Source organism: Meleagris gallopavo, chromosome 3 (assembly GCF_000146605.3).
Source record: "Meleagris gallopavo isolate NT-WF06-2002-E0010 breed Aviagen turkey brand Nicholas breeding stock chromosome 3, Turkey_5.1, whole genome shotgun sequence".
NCBI lineage: Eukaryota > Metazoa > Chordata > Aves > Galliformes > Phasianidae > Meleagris > Meleagris gallopavo.
In genome coordinates, this window is record NC_015013.2 from 88,326,861 (window position 1) to 88,349,872 (window position 23,012).

Here is a 23,012-nt window from a genome sequence, read left to right on the forward strand (position 1 = left end):
TTTTTCAAGGGAGTAAATATGAGTGACTTAATTCAAGCAGTCACTGTGAGGGAGGACAGGAAGCAACAAAAGAAGAAGGAAGTCAAGCCAAGATGTGACAAAAAATCTTTCTCTAATTCATATGCTATCTGAGGATGCCTAACCAAACAGCAATGTTAGAAAATATATTTCAACCTCTGTAGTCAAGAAGATCAAAGTACTCTGTCAAACAAAACCAACTCTACTGATACTTTTGGAATACTTACATACACACAGCTCACATCACCCTACAAGGCATAAATAATGTACCCCCCACTCTATATTACAAGCTTAAGTTCTGCTTAACAAGACTGTATGTAATTACTGTGCTTAGCTGCACAGTTTGAAAAATTATCCACAGAAAAACCAAACTAGCTTTAGTAAGTCTGAAATATTCTGATTAAAAAATTAAAACCTCCCCACCTCCGTGGAAAAAAAAATCTTGTCTGAGTCTGTTGTATGTGGCTGTTGCTTTGAATAGACCTAAGTGTACTTAAAGAAGGCTATCAGCCAACAGAAAAAAATAAAACTGTTTCAGAGAAGTATTAAGGAGTACAGTATCAATAAATCCAAGGAAAGTACACCACCAAGCCTGTTCTATAATACAAGTGATTTCGTAACACAGCAAAAATTCCAAGCCAGCCCAAGACACTCCATTTCAACAGAACAAATGCTATGATTCTATGATTCATTAAGAAATGTGTAGATATGGCACTGAGGGATGTGGTTTAGTGGGCATGGTGGTGATGGGTTGATGGTTGGACTGGATAACCTTCGTAGCCTTTTCCAATCTTAACGCTTCTATTCTCTGATAATAATCTATAAATAAGGTCTTTACCCCAGACATTCTACGATCTGATAAATGCTAACAGGAGCACCACATTCCTTCGGTAAATATGAAAAAGTCTAATGTGCTTCACTTCAGTTTTAGGAATTTGAGCACTACATCAGATATGGAAATAATTACCATCTGGAGGAAACCTACTAGGCTCAATTCACCAAACTCAATTTTGTTCTGATGTAGAAGAAAAGAACAGCAGCAGTCAATGAAACTAAACAGCAGCAGAAGTGAATCAAACCCACAAGCTACAACTAAGTTATAAACACCACACTTGAATAACCACATGCAGAGTTTAAAATATAATACCTGGTAGTGATTTGGCTGTACCATATGCTGAGGACTCGGATAAAACCCTTCACTGGACCTTGGGCTGGGGTAACCAGGCCTGCTAGGCTGCAAATACAAAGAAATTTTAAGAGTCTTTTCAAACAGAAACTAAACCCACAAAACTATTCTCTGGTGAAACAAACATTTACATTACACACAAAAGCTAAAATAAAGAAAGAAATAAATAAATCCCTGAAATAAACATTCTACATTATTTACCATTTAGAACAAAAACAACATAAAATTAAGTTTTCCTCCATTTTCATCTGGAAACAACAGAAGCTGGATTGTTTGCAGGATATTTCAATAAGCAGCACTCACTCTGTCTATTTCTGGGGCTTATTTGATTGCTTGCATGATGGGGCCTTTTCTGTGCTATTCTTAACTCCAAAAAGAACACTCCAGAGGTCTTAAATCAGGCTTTCAGGTTGAAATAGTATTGTTTCTAAGTTCATAATTTGCATTATTTAAAGTTTTGCCATTTGTTTCTCTGTAACTGTTCCCAAAAGCAAATTACTGTGCTTCAATCTGAACACAAATCTAACTTCGTTCAGCACAAATATTTACATGCATTATTCTGAGGACCAAAGTCAGTTCTGATCATTAACCCCGATATAATTCGCTGCCTTAAAAGGAAGGTGCTTCTGGCCATATTCTGAACATGGTCTGTTCTGCAATCTATACCTAGTCATGAAAAAATTGTTCCTATTAGGAAGGACAGCTAAAAAAAGCTATCAGATTATTTCCCCAAGCATCATTCTTGTCACTTTCAGCAGAAACAGAATACTCTGCAAGTAAACAAAGCTGATGTGCAATCACAGGAATACATGAGAAAAATCAGAAGAAATTAGGAAAGCCCAATAAAAGAGAAGCCTTTTTGTCTGCACGCATTGAACAGGCCTGCCATCCTTTTGCCAGAGTAAGTTTAGAAACTTCACACTGCTGAAAGAAGCAGTGATGGAAAATGATGCTCAGAACAACTAATTTTTATCTTCAAACTAGAAGCGTTCAGTTATTTATACTTGATGTTAACCTCTATCACATAATCACAGAATGGTTGAAAAGGACCACAGTGATCATCAAGTTCCAACCCCCCTGCTATGTGCAGGGTCACCAACCACCAGACCAGGCTGCCCAGAGCCACATCCAGTCTGGCCTCAAATGCCTCCAGGGATGAGGCATCCACAACCTCCTTGGGCAACCTGTTCCAGAGCTAAAGGTACATTTGCCTTTTTTGATGAGGAAGAGTACTTCTGTGTATTTCAGAAGGAAGAAAAAAAACAACCAAAGAGACAAACAATACCCAATACAAACCCCAAACCTCAACATTCTCTTTCAATTAAAAGCTACTATCACATTACTTTGGAACTGCAGAATTTTATCATTCCTACACGAAAACTGTTATCACTCTGTAGTGGGATCTTTTCTATCTGAGGTTTCTAACTAATTACTGATAAAAGTAATTTCGGAGCATAAACTGTAAGAGTTGTGAGCTATCTGAGAACGTGAGAAATTGAAGGCTATAAATGAGAATTTAAACACATGAAGAACTGTTACAAGAAATTACTGAAAGAAAAATCAATTGTCACTGTTAAAAAAAATCAGATAGTAACTTAAGGGATGCTTGAGATACCTTATGTAAAAAAAATTCAACTTGTAGCAGTGTCATTAGTACACATACCCATGTTACACAAAAGCACTGTATGAAAACCCTAGCAACAATTTCACTGAATATACGGTGAAAGAATCTCAAAGAGTTAAAACACTGAAAAAAGCATGCAGTGGTAGGAGAATTAATTTCAATCCTAACTTAACTTTTTTCAAGTTTTGGTTTGGGTGTCGCACCTGATGCTCTGATGATGATCAGTTCTAATTCAGTGCTGCTCATCTACTACGTCAGTTAAAAGTATTCATCTGAAATAGCCCTAAAGCCTCAAGACTAAATACATTCTTAAACAATGTTGTAATAATTAAGTATTACTAAGTAGCTTAATGTCAATATTATAATAAATTTGAATTGTTATTAAGTAGGATATTGCTTTGATTCATTCAGTGAGAACTGAAAGTCAGAGCTCTCTTATGTACACTGGGTATGTTTCTGAAAGCCTGATGGAATACATCTAGTTCATCTCCTTCTGTAGCTCAGCACATTATCTGGTTATATATGCATCAAATCCTGGCAGTTTATCTCAGAAGCCTGATCAGTGTGATGGATAACTTTGAAGTAAAAACAGTTATAGGGTCTGCAATTCCTGCCATAAAACTATCAAAATGGAGAACCAAACCAGGAAATCTGTCAAGCAACAAGCCAGAGATAGGGAAACGAAACAAAAATATGTTTCCTTTTGATGAATGCTAGGGGATACGTGCTCAAAAGTTGTCCCACTATTACATTCCAGAGACGGGTAGATGTGGCACGGAGGGACGTGGTTTAGTGGGCATCGTGGGGATAGGCTGGTGGTTGGACTAGCTGACCTTAGTGGTCTTTCCAGTTTTAATGATTCCAGGATTCTACACTCCGACTACAATCTCGCTGAGTACCAGAGTTTGCACAGAGGGCTACAGGAACTCATCACAAACCGATCAAGATGCAGATACTACTCCTCACCACAATGGTGAGGGCACAAAATTAAATTCTCTGAAATATGGACTCCTTCAAAGAACAAAAAGCACACAAGTTATTGAGAGAAGTGAGTGCTCAGCAACTGGTGAAGTTAGACTGCAGAGCACCTCAGTGACATCCAACAGGACAGACGTGCAATAGAACAAAGATAAGAGTAATCTAAAACACTTAAGTTCCTTGGATGTAATTTTTTGTTCAGAGTAAGGAAAATGAAAGAAAATACAATTAATTAATTTCAATTCTGATCTGTTATAAAAAAAGCTTTACAGGGGACTGAAATCTCACCAGCTAACATTACACAGGAGCGCTAGAAGAAAGAGAAGAAAGAAAAAGTCTGGAAACATTTTTGTGGCAACTATGGTAGTCTCCTGCAAGTTAAATAAACAAGAATCAGAAAATTGTCAGTGCAAAATTATAGCAGAGATCAGTCCTAATAACAGTCTAAAGAGAGCTGGGTCATTTCAGGCAAGCATTAGCTGATGATGACGGAATTGGGCAGAACGCCGTTGTCTTAACCAACCCCTCAGACAAGGCTTGGAAAAAATAAATGGAATTAAAAGGAGTATTATCATTATTTTTAGAAACATTGATGCTTCGTGTTCTGATAGCTACCTTGGGAGGAGCTTCATCTGATCCTCCTGAGTCCCAGGATACTGTGACTTGTCGCCTGGATTCCATTCTCATTCGTTCTTCTTGCTGCAGCTTCTCCTCCTCCAGTATTGTACTAAGAAAAACATATGGTATCTCAGTAAAACTCCTGTTTGATCTCTCACACACCCCTCCCCAGGGCTCCCACATCTCACAAACTAATCAATACTATTCGACAGAGTGAGAACTGAAAGTCAGATCTCTCTTATGTACACTGGGTATGTTTCTGAAAGCCTGAAGGAATACATCTGTAGGATTATCACTGTGCTTTTAACATCAGAAGCAGTATCAGGTTTTTAGAAAGCAGTGGTTGATCTTGTATAAAAATTTCTTTGCATGTTAACATTTCTTTTGATGTGCAATTACACAGAGGAATCCTCAGAGACAATAAATCAAGCACTTACTTGCATGAAAACTTATTTTTCACAAGAAAATATTCTACTCAATTGCTCTACAGGATCAAAACAAACTGAAAATACGTATTTATGGAAACTCAACAGAGCTTCAACGCATTGCCATTTTTTTTCTCTGTTGAACAAAGCAGTCAAAAACATTTTAAATACCATGCTTTCCCCTTATATTTCAGCCTAAGCAGGAACACATACAGCAAAGAAATTCAGCAAAACAGAAATATCTGAGAGCATTCACCAAGCATTTAAACACTCAGGTCAGAAGGCTGCATTTCTAACAAAGCACAAGACAGTAGTAAAACTCATTTGCTACTTACCACAGTTCTGACTATTAAAAAGACTGTTTGAAGTTCAACGTGATCCCGCTGCCCCCACAGCAGCCTCCTCCCAGCTCTGCTATGTGGATTATTAATGTTGGATATTTGCCATTTAAAAAATACTCAGAATGAAGCTTTGGAGGAGGGAGCTGCCAATTCACTGGAGCTGCACACTACATGGATAGCATGGAGATCTGGGGAGGGCAGATTATTTACATATCCATCTCCCCCGAGTGAGGACAATCCCGTAAAGCAGCCATTGCAACTTCTTTATCACTCCAGCCTTTTGAGAAACAAGCTCAGCTCTGAGTTTATAATCTGTGCAGTCTACTAAATAACCACCCAGAATTACTCATGCAAGGGATGAGATCAACTGCAGCAATCTATTCTAATCTTGGAACTTCACTGCTTATTTCAAGAGTAAATTCCTGCTTGGTTGCAGACTAGAACTCTGCTTTTTCTTCCCCAGCCAAAAGAATCCATGCCCCTTTTTAAAAGCAGCGAAGTCATCTTGTCTCGCTGCAGCTAACCCACGTCTCTAAGTATTGCTGCAATTCCAATCCATCATTGCTGAAGTAACACAAGAATGTGGAACAAAAACAAAATCAGACAAGTTATTTGCAGAAGTCATCCTGATAGAACAGCCACAGAAAAACAGCTACAGCCCAACAGAGGCGACTAAAAGGAAAACCCTTCTACTTTACCGCCTCTTTTTTCCTTCAGAGTAAGGAAAAAAATATTTCTCACTTGAACTCACAAAGAACGAGCCAAATCCCACTGCCTTAAGGTAGTTCATGCTTCAAATATTCAGTGTGCATTTTTATGTACCGTGAGAAATCACTCAAGATGTGGCTGTAGTCATAAACCATGATTAAGATCTTTCAAAAATACCTCAGAACTCAACCAAAAAAAAACCCAACAAAACAAAAACTCACCTATTCATGTGTGTGTGTGTGTGTGTATATATACATATATGTATGTATTAACAAAGCTCTTGATACAGCAGTTGCTCTACTCCAAGCTACGGGAATGGAACAAAAGCCAGCTAAAAGCAGCTGAGTAAATTTAGAGATGGCTTATTGACAACTTGGGGCCACGGGTACGGTTTGTCGCAGCACAGCCCTGATTTTCCACAAAAAGGAATGAAACACTGGTGCCTATTTCATAGAATGGCCTGGTTAAAAAGGACCACAATGACCATCGAGTTTCAACCCCCCTGCTATGTGCTGGGTCATCAACCACCAGACCAGACTGCCCAGAGCCACATCCAGCCTGGCCTTGAATGCCTCCAAGGATGGGGCATCCACAACCTCCTTGGGCAACCTGTTCCAATGTGTCACCACCCTCTGAATGAAAAATCTCCTCCTAATATCTAACCTAAACCTCCCCTGTCTCAGTTTAAAACCGTTCCCCCTTGTCCTGTCACTATCCACCCTTGTAAACAGCCGTTCCCTGTCCAGTTTATATGCTCCCTTCCAAGTACTGGAAGGCCACAATCTGCCTTCACGTCAAAGACATTTTACTTATGGCATACCATTATTTAATGGAATACCATCTGCTTCCACTGTATCACTGGCAATGACAATTTTCTACCACAGTGACTTGTTTTAGCATAGGTTCAGCTTTTTGCCTTCCAGCTCTCATTCACCCACCATGCTATGCTACTCCTCGGCCTGTACTACCACAGGTCCTCTCCTCTCCTCACAGCCCAGTGAGAAACATGAGGCACATCAGTTGCAGCAGAGTTTGTACTTGGATGCCCTTGACTACTGCTGACAAGAAGAGAATATAAAATAGAAATGCCCCACAGAAGCATCACTCAAAAAAAAAAAAAACAAAAAAAAAACACCACACCAACCCACAAGGAATATAAATGACTCACAGAAATGCCTTTGTTTTCACAAAGGGAAGATCAATCCATAGATGGAGTTGAAGTGTGCCAAGAGATATTTTTGACCCTTCCTCAGTACAGCTGCTTAAGTACTCCGAACAGTTTATTAGTATTCACAGAAGGTCAGGAAAGTCACATCTAGGCATATTTTCCCAAACTACTTGTATTCTTGGCAGCAAGGAGAAGTATGAAGAGAAGCCTTTCTATTCATATGGCTTCCTGAGCAAATCTGGATCCAGGGCATCTTCCTGGCTAGGCTGAGAAATCTGATGAAAGATCTCAGCTATTAGAAGTTTGTGTAATTGATAAACTTCGTCCATTTTCCAAGAATCTCTTTGCTGAAATTTGTCAGTGAGATTGAAAAGGAAACATTTACCAGGAGTTCACTGTAGAAGTATCCAAAATACTGAAATGCAGCCTTAATTTCCAAAGGCAAAGCAACGTCAATGTTTTCCCATATGGTGGTGTGGGAACCTACAGTAAATGCTGACCCTTGGAACCAGCAACTTCTTTCTTCCTCTCTGTGGTCTCTGGCCTTCAGAAACACAAGGCTGCAAGTACATGAGCACATTTTCCCACACAGTCCTAATTTAAAAACACTTTCATATGAATATTATTCCTTATGGTCGCTGTCGAATACCAAAAGGCTCATGAAGAATTTTGAAACGTCCATCATACGTATCAAGTATGTGCTAAAATTATTTTTTGCCAGATGTCACAAAATAGCAGGACCTAAACTGCTCCTAGTCTTACCAGTTTTGTTTCTTTTCATTATAAGCAACATTTCAGGAACTACAGCAAATGCCTTCACAAGGCTCAAGTCCAACAAGTTAACCATCTCACTGCAGTCACAGAAACAAACTTTAAGGGAATGACTAAAGTCATAATTATTTTTTTTTCCTACTTTTTTTTAAGAGTTATATCTGTATTTAATACACAACCTGCAGCCCACAGATGCTACTGGGGTCATCACCTCTGCTAACACCTGTGCTTCTTCATCAGTGATCAACAGAGGCCTAATTGATGATCCTGATAAAACTGATTTTGCAATTTTTGGAGGAGAGAAATAATTAGACATAGGTACTTGATATAAAATTTATTCAATGATGCAGTGAAAATGTCATGGCATCACATGAATGGAAAAGCTCAAAATCAAAATTTAGCTTAAACAATGAATACAAAAAGCAGTTTTAACAGAATTACCAGCCTGAGACAGACAGGGCACCATGACTCACAAGCACAGGCCTGGGAGCTGACTTCTAAGAAAGCTCATGAATACACTGGTATTACTTTAGCCATACAAACCTGTAGCATATTGAACAGCAAAGAATAAACTGAATTTAATAATAAATGCTACCGTTCCCAGAGACGTACAAGGAAAGGGCAGATGTGGCACTGAGGGATGGGGTTAGTGGGCATGGTGGTGATGGGCTGATGGCTGCACTAGATGATCTTAGTGCTCTTTTCCAACCTTAATGATTCTATGATTCTACATGTGGAGGAGATGGTACATACAGCCATAGCAAGCATATGGTTATAGTAGAATTAAGCATATATAAGTAATTCTGAATGGCAAGGCTGTAGAAGTAATATAACATTATTTAGGTTCATTAAGTGCTTTAGGCCTATCATATTATTTACCACATAGTGCAAAATTAAAAATACCTTCTACACATAATCATCAAGGAAACACATGCTTCCTGATCAAAAGACTCTGGACTTTCACTCTGGCCCATTCAGGGACAGCATAGCAAGGCAGCATCTCTGCTTCCTGACTTTATCTCACCTTGTTTGTTTTTCCCCACATTGAAAATGGGAGACATAGGAAGTGAGGAGGAACTAAAGCTGGAAATGCACAATCTGTTTCTCTACTTGCTCTGAAGACTAATTCATCCTTACTCACTCTGGACAGACCCAAAACCACAAAATGCCAGGCTCTGTTACTACCCCAATAACATCACATACATTCTACAGTAATCAGTGTCTCACGTGGCACAAGCAACTGCAAATGAAGTTTGTACAAAGCAGATGTTACTATGAAACACATCAAACAAACTGAGAACACACAAAACATTTATGCTCCCAGTGCTATTTCATATGCAGAAGTTTTGGGTTTTTTTTTTTTTTTTCCCCCCCCCCCAAAGCCACGGCCTTTGTTATTAAAAAGAGAGGAATGCTGCAGTGTTACACTGCTGGCTTCAGGCAAACAATCAGTCTGCTCTCAGCTTGAAAAAACCACCCTGGAAAACATCCAGAATGAGCAGCAGCAACACCACACAGAAAAAGCCACCAGGGAAATGGCTTGTTTTTGCAAGTTCATGGGAATTTGAGTTTTGAAACACAATCTTTCCTAGTTGTCTGACACTGCCTCATGAAAGGGAACTGGCAACCTTTCCGATGAGAGGCTGACTCTGAGCAGCACAAAGAATTCGTAAGGACAATTGGCCTGCCTAACTTCTAGGAGGTAAAAGTCAACATTTTGGAGTAGCAGAAAATTTTCTGCTTTGCTGAGAAGAGAGCAAAAACTGGATTTTAGCATTGCTGTTGCTCCAGGAGAAAACTTCTTCTCTAACCTTAACTTCAAACAGCTTCTCAGCTTGGACATCAGGAAAAAACTCTTCTCAGAAAAAGTGGCCAAGCACTGGAACAGGCTGCCCAGGGAGGTGGTAGAGTCACCATCCCTGGAGATCTTCAATAAAAGGGTAGATGTGGCACTGAGAGACGTGGTTAGTGGGCATGGTGGGGATGAGTCTTTTCCAACTATAATGACTCTATGGTTCTCAACATCCTAGCATGACAAAAAGAGGGAAAAAAATCCCTGCTTGGTGCATTTTTCATCTAGAATTGGAGAATCAAGTAAGATGGAAGGGACTCCCGGAGATAACTAGTCCCATCTTCTTCTAAAGTTGGGCTTGATATACAACGAGGTCAGGTTCCTCAGAGCCTTCCTCAGTCAAGGTCTGTAAGCCTCTCAGCATGGAAATTTCAGTCTCTGGATGACCTGCTTTAGTGTGTAACCATGCACCCTGGGAAACGTCTTTCTTGATAAATGATCACATCTTGCCTTTCTGGAAATTGTGACTGTTGTTTCTCGCCTTTTGGCTGTGTATTTCTGAGGAAAGCCAGGTTCTTGCATTTTTGTCCATCCTGTGTATCTGGTGATACCTTTCCACTCTCACTTTTTTTTCCTCCTCTTCCCCTTGTGACTCTATGAGTAATCTAAATTTTCAGCAGCAACCAAGAATGTTCCTCTCCCCTTCCTGGAAGAGGAATTCCCTTCCCTGTCTGAGTTTACACACTATCTTCCTATCCACATTTTTTAGGGCTTCCTTCTCCTCTGTGCCAGCCAACAGTTATCAGTACAATCTGACTGCAAACTAAAAAGAGTAAATAAATAAATAAATAAAAGAATAAATGAACTGTGACCTAGTACCCAAACCATACTATTGTATCCTATCTTCTCCCTGTAGTCCCTACCTGGGCCTATCACTCCTTGTGTAGTCAACTCTGCACAGTCAGTCAACTCTATAGTCAGTTCCTTCTGAGAAGGGCTATGTCCTTCTCTAGCTATGTAAATTATTTGGCTACAGATGAGCTCCCAGAGTTACACACAGATACTTAAGAAAGCAGAAAAAAACTGAAAGTGCAGCTTCAGCTTAGGATAGCTTATCCACACACGCACTCTGAAACAACACTGTAATCACAGTAAAGTTGCCTCTCATTTTAACAACTTGTGAATTTTCTTCGAACACAAACATCCAGTGAGAGCATGCGAGGTATTATGAACACAAGTGAAACAAGACATAAGATAAAACTTAAGAACTTGGCAATGAATCACAACCAATTCAAGAGTGGATTTACAGCTGTACAATACCCACATATTGTTTGAGGCTTATGTTGCCTCAGTCAAACAAATACTGAACACTTAGAATACCACAAAAGTGGTCATAAATATTAGACATGTCTATACAATATCTCAGTAATGCTTCGAAGTTTAAATATCATCCCTATACCTTGTCTGGAGAAATGAATTTACAGGCACTGGAATAAATTATTACGAATAAACTAAGAGTGTGAATTCAGAATGGTGTCAAAATCATGTCATTATCATCAAGATAAATTGTAAGGCAGTCCATCCCCTGCAAAATAACTTCTAGCTAATTACAGTGCATTTCTTGCAACCGCACAACTGTGCAAACAGATGCCTAAAGGAACCTGTGTGCTACCTGTGTTACAAAGCGACTTTCAGCAACACCTCCTCCAAATCTTGTTTGTTCTACTGCAAATGCTCAGACACCTAATTCAAGACATCTACTCTGAAACGGGACAATTGGTTTACTTATGAAACAATTGCATTTTACCCCAGAACTTTCACTGCAGGTTTGCCTAGGTAATAACTCTAAATTCCTTCTACCATCCTGCTAGAGAATTGTAGCTAAAACTATAAACAAACATGGAGTTCTTCCTGGCAGAGAAACATGATTCATGTTTCCTATCATATGAATTCACTCCCTAATTTAATTTACTACAACAGATAAGGTCCAGATTTCCAAAAAAAAGTACCAACAACCTGTCTTTCTGATGCTAAAACTTATCACACTCATTTTTAACAGAAAGAAAGTACTGTAATGGAAGATAAAGCAAAAACAAGTATTTCTGAGCAAGGAAATCACCTTTCAGAAGAATAACCCTACCTGAGTTGTGCTTTAAGTTCAGTAAACCTGGGTCGTCTACTAGGGTCGTATGCCCAGCACTTGGTCATAAGGCTGTAGAGGGTGGGAGGGCAGTTTGGAGGCATGGGCAGCCGCTCACCGTTCTCAATCCGACCAATAACATCATTATTTTTCACTCCCTGGAAGGGCTTTACCCCATGCATCAGGATCTCCCACATACACACACCTACAAAACACACAAAACAATTCATTTTGCCTGTGTGATCAAAGATAACCTGTTAAAATAAAAGAAAGCAACCCCTTCCCCCACCCCCAGCACACAAAGTCTTCATTTTAAGAGTGCAGAGATTTAATAAGAACAGTGACTTAAATAAAGGACAAAAACCTTCTTTCAGAGCTGTTACGTTCAGCTACACTACATGTTAGAAATGTATCAGCTCCCACAGCAGCTGGCCGGATTTGCACAGCCAAACAACGCGATTTCTTCAAAAACACAGAGCCATGGAATCGATCCCTACTTACCAGCTGAGAGCAGAAGGGAGAGATGTGCAGTAAGATTACATGTGCACTACCAACCAGAATTGCTGGTGAGGAAGCACGACCTGCAACTGGCTCACAGCAGCCTGGTTTCACATTTAGTTACGTTCTACCTATTGTAAGTCAGAATGGTTGCTCATATTCAAATCTACTCTATTTTCTCTCTCTTTTTTTTTTTTAATGATGTAGAATGAGCTGTATTTGCTTTTCCTCTGACTAGTTCCAACCAGCTTGTTCAGACTCGTAGGATGTATTTTCTCTTTGAGGGTGATTCAGCCCTGGCACTGATCCAATTTTTTTATTTTATTTTATTTTTTTTTGTGCTGAAGCCATGTAATAAAACAGCTTCTGTTGAAACTATGTTAAAAGAACAAAGAGACTATCAGCCAGTATGTTTCAAAGGCTTAATTCTTCTAACTGGGACTGTCCCAGAGCTTTCTCCATATTACTATAAAAATCACATACCCTTTGCTTAAAAGCACTCATATTTCAATTTGCAAAGTGAGTGAACCCTTACTTGTCTGTCCTGCTCTTATTTAATGTCTCATCATCTTTGTTCCTCCACACAGCCTATGTTTGTTTTGTCTGTGCACACAAGCAGTCAGTAAGCTCTAGCTTGAGCACAGGTGATCATATTCATATAAAAGCTTTCCAATTTAAGAAAGAAAGATCAAGGTTTCTGGATATTTCCCCTGACCCATATTTTTTTTCAGCTTCTGGTCATATTTTGTATGAGTGCTACGACATATTGTTTAGTTGCTTAGGGGGTAGTAATAGTGATGGGAGGACAGCTGGACTAGATGATTTGTTGGTCCCTTCCAACCTCATGATTCTATGATTCCATGATTCTATGACTGCAAGCTACGAGGAGCTATCAAAAGTAAACTTAAGTGGGAATTTAGCATTAAAGAGCTGGAAATAGGACAAGATGTAGGCTGATCTAGACCTTATGAAAATAGCAGAAAAAAATAAGAAAATACAAGGTGAAAATATAAAACAAACTGAAAATAACCATGGTATTACAAAGAGAAATAAGAGGAAAAAACAAAAGTTAAAAAAAAAAAAAAGGTCTCCATTATGACCTTCATTTCTGTCAGTTTCTTACTAGAGATGAAAAAGCACTTGAAACTTCAATGCTTACTGAGAAAAAGAATAATACAGAGACAGAAAAGATGCTGGAAGAAATTGGAATTTTAGAAAGAACAGTAAAAATATAGAGGAATATCTCGAAATCATTAATCTCACAGTGATAAAAATAAGCATCAAACATTTCTGCAGGACACTAAAAACCTCACCCTTTGGTATTCACCTACCAAACATCCACACATCACTTGCTGAGGTAAACCGTCGGAAGTTGATTGACTCTGGAGCCATCCATTTGATAGGTAACTTTCCTTTGGAAGCTACAAGAAGACAAGAAGGCAGGCCATTATTCCTACTGCTGTGCTCAGACACTGAGTTTATTCTCAGGGAAATCAATTAATCTCTACTGAATAACTATCAAACTTTGTACTGCAGGTCATCTTCTAGAAAGAGGGGAAAAGAGCAGCACTTGACATAAATACATGGACTGATTAAGCTTCTTCTAATTTCAAGTCAGTTCTTATTTATAGATGCAGGTGACATCAAGTTGGGAGAAAGTGTTCATTTCGAATATATTTCTACTTTTTGCAAGTTAAATCAGACACTGTGATTCTTTTTTTTGATGCATACATCAAAATAGGAATTTACTGCCATCTTTTCAGTTCTTGAACACTATCATTTTACCAAAACAAGAAAACAACTGCTAGACCAAGAAAATCTGATCAACTCCTTTTGACAATCAACTTAGCACAGTGAAAAGCAGTGCCTTGTAAGATGAACCCAGAGTGCCAACTTACCTTTATAGTAAGTACTGTCTTCCATGTATCGGGATAAGCCAAAGTCACCCAATTTCACACAGTCAGTGGCAGATACCAGCACGTTTCTAGCAGCAATATCTCTGCCAAATAGAGGAGATACTATTTATAGTTGTTTAGAAACTTATGCTGATAAAATACCATTTGAAAAATATTATTAAAGCCCAGAAATATCAATCTGCTTTTGAAAGGACCAAATCACTCTTCCAGTCACAGTTTGGATGTACCCAGAAAAAAAAGAGGACTATTACGTGTTTGCTACTGATTCTGAAAAGCTTGCAGAAATATGCTCTGGTCTATTTGATCCTTTCGAGTAAAAACTGTCATCCTAAGGTGTAACTGTCAGTGTCAGAGGAAAAAGTTTTAGTTTTTCACCTGTTTAAAGATTTAAAGGCAAAAAAGTTTTGGCAGTTTAAATTAATAGAAATAAGAAAATCTGCCCTCTGCCACTGGAAGGGTTTGGAAATGCTTTAACATCTCTGTCCTGTAAGAAGCTTCTTAAGGAGCCCAGTTTTAGTGGTACTACAGTGCTTCCAATAAGATATGCATATTCTTTTCCTGCAGCATCCCAGGTGAGAGAAGCAGCCTTATTTGTTTGTTGATTCTGGATTCTGGCAGGCTGACAGACTTAAATTTGAGCAGCAACCTGAAGTGATCTACTTCCTCCCATTTCAGTACAATACAATTAAGTTGTCTTTCAAAGTTTTACTGCTAGAGTTAAAATGAGCAGCTACTTGGCCAAAATTCAAATATCTGTGACAACTATAAGGGTCTGTTATTTACAATGCTGATACATTTATGTAAGTATACATAAATATCTAATATGCATATACACATATGTATGCACGTTCAATGTATACTACCTATCATTTGCACTTAAATATTTAAACACAGACAAAATGTTCAAGTTCCAAATGCTTCATGATAATTTTGTCAACTGTTAATTGCATACAATACAATTGTCTTTTCTCCCTAGGGAAGAATTCAAAGGTAATAAAAATTTGAAACACACAAATACAGAAACATAGGATCACTTTTTAGTTAAGCAAGAAGTTGTATGTTATAAACATTTTATTCTCCCTGTTCTTTGCTTACGAAGCCAGCTGCCCCTTGTTTTACTTCTCTGTGTTTGGAAGATGACAGCTGACAAGCAGTTTGAGAAAATGTTGTAACCACAATGCAACAACTCAAATGGAATTTATTCCTCTGATTAAAATGAGGCACCATCTCCAAGGCAATCTAGGAGTGAGCCAGCAGATGTCGCTCTTGAAAAGGGGGTTATCCTGCTATCAGTCTAAAAAGAGCTGTACTAACAGGAAGATGGACATAAAACACGAATGTACTGCTGCTACATATTCATCATAAGCCAAGAAAAAAACCAGGAAAGTTAAGCTTAAAATATAAAGCTAAGCTATATGTATCTTAAGCACGCATCTTCCCTCAAGCAAGCATATCCAATACCCAGAATACTCCCAACCAGCAATCTGGTAATCCTGCACGTTCATTCCCTGACGTTTCAACTAGCCACGTATAAAGACAGACAAATACACATATACATAAAGTCTTACCTATGTACAAATCTTTTGCTCTCTAAGTAAGCAAGTGCTGTGCTAAGCTGGTAAGCGTAGAGGATCAGGGAGGCCAGGTCCAAGCTGAATTTTCTTACTTGCAAAAACGATCTCAGCTTTTTGCATAAAGAAGAGAAAAATGAAAGTGGTCAGGATGAAAGATAAAAGATTCAAACAAGCTGCATCTCAAACTGTTGAGTTTACAGAAGTGTCAACAGGTCTGCTTTTGTTTCAGACTGCACGAGAACAGAAAACCATTTGCCATGAAAAACCAGAACTCTGCACAAAAACCAAGCAATTTTTCTGCATGAAAAATGTTACCTAAACCAAGTAAACTTTTTTCCATTGCATTCAGGCTCCTTCTGAGTGCTACTGCTTTTCTAGAGACACCTGGTCCTGTGAGCTCTTCCACTAAGTGTGCTTGTTTTTTTTCTTGAGTTCAGGGGACAGCAGTATACAGCAAATCAGAATACAGATAAGAGCTGTATTGTTTGAGAAGAATGCATTTTCTTACTTTATATTTGCTAACATATATGCACTTCTCTCAGAGCACTTGCTATCAATGCAGAAATTTTATAAACTGTGTTCCCACTTAAAGGCAGTTAGGATCTACTACAAAGTGGAACTAGATGCTGTGTATAAGTTAAAACAAAGATTTTAAAAGTAATTTGGACAACAGAAAATAAATTTATAATCTCGTGACAGAAAATGACTCCTCTATGGTTCTTTCCTGTCTTTCTTGTTTTGTCTACTGGGTTTTTTGTTTGTTTGTTTGCTTTGGTTTGGTTTTTTTGGAACAATGAATTGCAGGTTGGTAATTAAAATGACAGTTATACAGTATGAAATATATGAAATATTACTTCAATTCACATTTTCAGATATGCACAAAGGAAATAAATCAATTTTAAATTCTGAGATCTAGTTTGGTATAAACCATTCATCCAAATGACATGATAATGAGGAAAGCCACCTTAATGAGGGTCTCTGTACAGGAGAAAAAACATGATAAATTCAGTGTTCCAAGGGACAAAGAACAGTATTACTCAGGAAGCTTCCAAAAAGAAAAAAATAATAGTTTGTAACTACTGTCAGTAAAATGTCATGAGCCATATTAGTCTATGAACAGCAAACCCACCCATTTTCATGTGCCAAGTTCAGTTTCCCAGGAGCAACTCTGCAAGACTGGGCTAGTAATGGCTTTATTTACCCACTTCTACCTTTCCCACAAACTCTCCCTGCTATCGTCTCCTTCAGTTGCTGCCTTCACAACACAAGCTTCTTCTGCCACCTTAAAGGAACGAAGGAGGTATCACATAGTAACTTCCCTTCCAGAACACAAGCTTGCAAATGCTGTTTAAATGGTATCTCACTATCATCATCTGACTTGACACAGGTCATGCTCTCACCCTGCAAAAACAACCAAAGTTCTTCTGAAAACTATGACTAAATCTCTTTGGTATGAGCTGATGCAGATCCCTTAGTGGAGGAGTTAGGTCAAATTTTGCCATTCTTGTGTCTGAGTCCATAATTCTAAGACAAGTATGATATCATGTCTGTCGAGTCTGCCTTTGCCTTAGTGCAGATCAGTGATTTTTTCAGTGTTTTGCAAAGCCAGACAAGAGACCAAAGACACATGAGAATTTTTCGTACCTCTCCAAGCGTACAGAGCTCCATGATTATCCACACTGGGTTTTCTGTAATAACTCCAATGAGCTTCACAATGTGAGGATGATCAAACTGACGCATTGTTACTAAAAGGAGAAAAACCAAGATTGTATGCTACAGAAAATCTGGGGTATTTAAACAATAAAAAAGTTCTATCCTGACTGAGCATAACATGAGCATGTTGACCTATCAGTTCAGTGTATGACCTTAACCTGTGCCTTTCTACTGGAAGAAGAAGAGGAAGGATAAAACTGAATAATTCAATGGCTGAAAAAACGTGTGTTAGTTTATGACACAGACACACCACCTCATGTAATGACTATGCTCACTTCTGATCTTATTTTCTATGGGCTTAATTAACTTTTCAGTCTCAGCAATGCAGTCAGTAGATTTCATGCACTAAGACACAGAAATGCTGATTAACATTCCAGGGAGGTATGTTTGTTAGGTTAAAAGAAATATCAGTCCTCTGACTGTATTTTCATCTCCCAACACACACGATGAGCATTATTAATTTAATTTTACAGTACTCTCTCTTTTGTATTTACAATGTATAGTGTCAACAGAAATACACTACAAAACAATTACTGAACTGGCAAGTCTGCTTTAGTTCACACATAACTTGAGAAGAATAATCCCCTTCCCTCCATAATATGGCTTTTTATAAATTGTAAACTGCAACAGTAAGCACCTTTTCTATTCTAAAGAGCTCTGAATTCTACTTCTGCACCCTAGTTCACAGCAGTTGTATAACCAATACACCCTGCAACGTTAAGTATCCCAAGAGAAATTCTTGGATAATGCTACTTGCATGACTTAATCTTGTAATAGTTCACTAGCATATTTTATTGCACAGAAACTTAAATGGGCCAACTTAAGAACATACTCTTTAAAATATTCATGTGTTATGAAAACTACAGGAAATCAATAAAATACACAATCCTATCAATATGTAACTTAACACATTAATGAAAAGGAATAAAGAATGAATGGTGACACATCAACTGGGCAAGAAAAACTGGTAAAAAAACTACACAGAATGGAACTCGATTCCTAAATCACTGACTTCTCCTCATCCCTTTTGAAGGGAATTTCAGAGTGCATACATTATGAAAAAGTATACACTGCTAAACCAGTTTACCTGAACCTGGATGAGAAGTAATGTCATACTATTAAAAATTTCTTCTCAGGAACAGTGGTAACATATTGGCACAGCCTACTCAGGGAAGTGGTGGAGCCGTTGGCACTGGAGGTGTTCAAGAAACAGGCAGATGAGGCACTGAGGGCCATGGTTCAGTGCTATGGTGGGGATGGCTTGACAGCTGGACTAGATGACCTTTGAGGTCTTCTCCAACACTAATGATTCTATGATTGCACCTTTAAATCTTGGTAAATAAAGTGTATATTAAAAACAAAACACCCATTACTTATCTTTAGAGTTCTCTTACACCGGTCTAACTCAATGAAATATACATTTCTTCGTTGATGTAAAATGAAGCAGGAATACTGTTATAACTATTAAATCAATGGAGAAGGAATTAGCACAAGTATTTTGATACTTCATATGGCCTTATCAGTTTTAAACATATTTCATTGCTGGAAAGTATCCTCCAGAGACTGATTTTATCAATGTTACCTGACAAACTCAAAAATTCATTTTGCCATCCAGCTTCAAAAGATATAAGGAAGATTCAGTTTCCAAAAGGAATGAATAGCTTGTGGAAAGGAGTAATTCACAAAAAAAAAATTTGGAAGATTAATAGAAATCTACAAATCCCATGCAGTTTATATGGTAGCATATACAAATACCTCAATGGTAACACGCTACAATGCAAGAGCAGACAGGACTGAAGAAACAGATGTTACTCACTGAAATGTCTTCTTTCATGCAGAAACACTTAATCACTAACGTTGGAAAAGATGATTTTACTTAGTCCAACTGTCAACCTATTACCATCTTGCCTACCAAACCATGTCCCTAAGTGCCACCCCTACCACAGACACTGACTCCACCACTCCTCTCAGTCTGTTCTAATGTTTGACCACTTCCTGAGAAGAAATTTTTCCTAATATTCAACCTGACCTTCTCCTTGTGCAGGTGTTCCTCCTTGCAAGAATCAATCTTAAATCTTTTCAGCACTGGAAAATTCACCACAAGAAACTACAATGCCCAAACTACTAAATCAGTATGATTTATACTACTACTAAGTATGATCTTCCTATCATACTTCGAAGTCCTGAATTTGCAAAGCTTTTGTTTATGTATGCATTACTAAGGAAAAAAAAAAAAAAATCTGAAGCTTTTTAGCAAAAAAGCCAGCTCTGGCTAGATGCAGGATATGGGCCCTTTAGAGAATGCTCTTAGAAACAATGAGGCAACATCTCAGAGTTTGCAAAGGAGAAACATAATGGACTGGAATTACTATTAAAAAAGAAGAAAAACAGAAAAATGATTAAATCAAACTTGTAAAGCACTATTTATCTGCCTACAATACTGGTGTTTTCTGATCTGTCGAGCACAGGAGTCTAAAAGTGGCATTAAATTACTTTCTACATTGTAAATTACTTTCTACATTAATAGACAGCTGTCTAACTTTGACTGCTAAGTTATTCCTAAAAACAACAGTACTTACACTTTTCCAAAGCTAGACAAGTAATTGAAAGAATTACAGCAATTTAAGAAAAATACAACATTCCGAAATAATAAGCCATTAGCTATGAACAAATTTTCTAAACAATTAGGAAAAAAAAGAGCAAAAAGAACATCAAGTAGAGAGCACATCGTAACAACTGGCTGTAACTAATTACTTTAATGATATACCACAATACCTTCACAAGACACAGAGACACAACTGTGGAGGGTAACAGGCAGTATTTGCTTATAAAGCCAAATGTTACAGAACTCAACAACTACAACACTCCTATGGAAGTTTTCTGCTAGTATTTTCTTTTAAAAAAGTTTTCCTCATATATCAAAGATGCTGTTAGAGGACTGCAATATTTATAGGCACATGTTTAAAAAACTGGTTTATTTCATTAAGTTCTGAAATTTCAAAACAGATATAAATTTTATGCAACATCTTAGCAACTTAACGAGGACAACAACCTGATGTAAAAGGTAGTGTAATACATTGATACAAATGCTACTATATTAAAAAAAATCATTAAGAAGGAAATAGGAGATCAGATTTTCGACACTCCAAAACCAATTCTGAAGCCTTCCAGGAGTCAGATATCATTGCTGAAATTTGGAAACCCAAATAATCTACATATAATCATATACAAGGGCAATGCCAAGATATCAAGCAGTCTTCCTGGCATATATTGCAGGAGAGAACAAAGCCCATACTATATATTAATAAAACAAATTTGTATCAGAAATCTCTAGCAAAGATTCTTTCCAAGGACCATTTACAGAAGCTGATAATGTAATACTCACAGGCTTCTTGTAGGAACTTTTCTCTAACGCTGTCTGAGGTGCAGTTTTTACATGTTTTGATTGCTACAGCCATAGCTGGATTTTCCTGAAAGAAATTTAGAAATAACTGAAACACAGCCCACATAAAATTAGGTCTAAAATTCTAACAAAACTGATTTAGAGAAAGTTAATATTAACTAGAATGCCTTTAGTTAAGAAATTAAATTTGAAAGCATCAATGTTAAAAATATTATTATAACCGAGACATTTAGTGCACATTTACATCTAATTAAAATATTATGTTTTAAATTACATTAATTCATACAAGAATTCTGAAGATGATTAAGTGTGCAGTACTGTAAATGTTCCAGCACTACAGAAAATTTGAATAGAAGCACAGTTAGCAAAAGCAAAGGGAACAAGTAGATACATGCCTGAAAAACACACTTGGCTTCTGCAAGCAACTTGGAAAGCCAAATAAAGGGCTTTTTGTGGCTTTTTGCAGTGCAAAGACCAGCTATAATTTTTGACTGACTCAAATCCTTTATACAAAGCAGATTGCTAACAGGACACATATTAAGTCAGCTTTTCAACTGAATTGAAACTACAAAGAGAAGTAAAAGATTTTATAAATTAGCTTCACAGCCAGTTACACTAAGAGCTTAAAACTGAGTTTAACAGAACACATGTATTCCAAAGCAGAAACAGATTTGAGCATCTGATTGCTTATCCTCCAAATACAGAAAAATGAGCAGCTCTCAGACAGCCCAAAGGAGGCCTCCTGGCTCAGGAGGAGGCTTTCATCTTATCTTCCTTTGGTGCGCCTTACAAACACTCCTTTCTAAATCACAGACAGCACTGAGGAGTTGTAAGAGAGTTTTTTTTTTCCTAGAGAAGCTCCAGGCATGCTGTCTTCACAAGGATTCCAAACACCACGATTTACTTGGAATTTAATTTTTTTTTTTTTTTTTAAGTTTAAATTTCTATGTGGCAAGTGCAGAACCTGCATAATGAGCTGGAAAGCCCACGTACTGCTGGCTCTCACAAGAAAAGCTCTGCATTAAGTTGTAACAGAAGCTGCTCCATCCACGATGAGCTCCATCTGCTCCAGCACAGCACATCCCCACTGCTGCATCTCAGGCTCAAGCGTCACTTCAACAATTCTTAATGAATTGGAAAAGCAGGTGAAGTGTTTTAAAATTGATCCTGACCAAGGCCTGAGAAAGGATTAATGCATTCCCAAAAATTGCAGCTCGGAGAAAAAGCACTTGCTCTGGTGAATGAAAAGCCAGATACAAACCAGCCTGGAAGGTCAACAGTATCCTGAGCTGTACCAAAAGAGAGGTGGCAGCAGGGAGAGGGAGGAGGTTGCCCCCGTTTACTTTGCCCTTCTGAGGCCATATCTGGAGTACTGTGTCTGGGCCTGGAATTTCCCAGAAAGACATGGAGCTGTTGGAGTGGGTACAGAGAAGGACCATGAAGACAACTATGAAGAGGGCTGGAGTGCTTCTCAGCCTGAAGAAAGGTTGGAGGAGTTGGGCTTGTTTAACATGGAGAAAAGAAGGCTCCCAGGAGACCAAACTGAGGCATTCAAGTACCTAAAAGGTGCTTTACAAGCAAGAGTAGACAGTACTGGGCAGACAGTAAAGGGACAAGGGGGAATAGCTTTAAACTAAAAGAGGGAAAACTTAGGTTAGATATAAGGAAGAAACTGTTTACTCAGAGAGTGGTGAGGTGATGGAACAGGCTGTGAATGCACAATCTTTGGAGGTGTTCAAGGCCAGGTTGGATGGGAATTGACCTTGACACGCTGGAAAGGTGGGCCTGGGTGAACTGACGAGGTTCAACATGGCAAAGTGCAGAGTTTTGCAGTTGGGCCAGAGGAATCCCAGGCATCCATACAGACTGGAAGGAGCGGTCTTTGAGAGCAGTCCTGTGGAGAAGGACCTGGGGGTCTTGATGGATGAAAAGCTTAACACGAGCCAGCACTGTGCTCTTGCAGCTCGGAAGGCAAATGGGCTCCAGCAGAAGAGGGGTGGCCAGCAGGGACAGGGAGGTGATTGTCCCCCTCTACTCTGCTCTTGTGAGGCTCCATCTGCAGTACTGTGTCCAGGACTGGAGCCCTCAGTACAAGAAAGACAGGGAGCTGTTGGAGAGGGTCCAGAGGAGAGCCACAAA

The 23,012-nt window shown here is 38.4% G+C and overlaps 1 protein-coding gene across 1 annotated transcript; it reads right to left on the minus strand.

Moving 5' to 3' along the window:
- Nucleotides 1-934: 934 nt before the first annotated feature.
- On the minus strand, nucleotides 935-21,013 carry LOC104910480 (focal adhesion kinase 1). Its single transcript, XM_010709384.3, has 9 exons — nucleotides 20,856-21,013; nucleotides 17,402-17,502; nucleotides 15,752-15,867; nucleotides 14,166-14,266; nucleotides 13,599-13,688; nucleotides 11,770-11,974; nucleotides 4,422-4,533; nucleotides 1,166-1,252; nucleotides 935-1,033 (listed from the first exon to the last, which is right to left on the minus strand). The coding sequence occupies exons 1-9, from the start codon at nucleotides 20,977-20,979 to the stop codon at nucleotides 935-937; spliced, it is 1,035 nt and encodes a 344-aa protein (XP_010707686.2). The 5' UTR covers nucleotides 20,980-21,013.
- Nucleotides 21,014-23,012: the final 1,999 nt, after the last annotated feature.

Coding starts and splice junctions, on each gene's coding strand:
- LOC104910480 (XM_010709384.3), bottom strand. CDS start 20,979: ATGTGGGCTGTGTTTCAGTTATTTCTAAATTTCTTTCAGGAAAATCCA. Junction 13,689..14,165: donor AGACAGTACTTACTATAAAG/GTAAGTTGGCAC, acceptor GTCTTCTTGTAG/CTTCCAAAGGAAAGTTACCT. Junction 1,034..1,165: donor TACAGCCAAATCACTACCAG/GTATTATATTTT, acceptor CTTCTACATCAG/AACAAAATTGAGTTTGGTGA.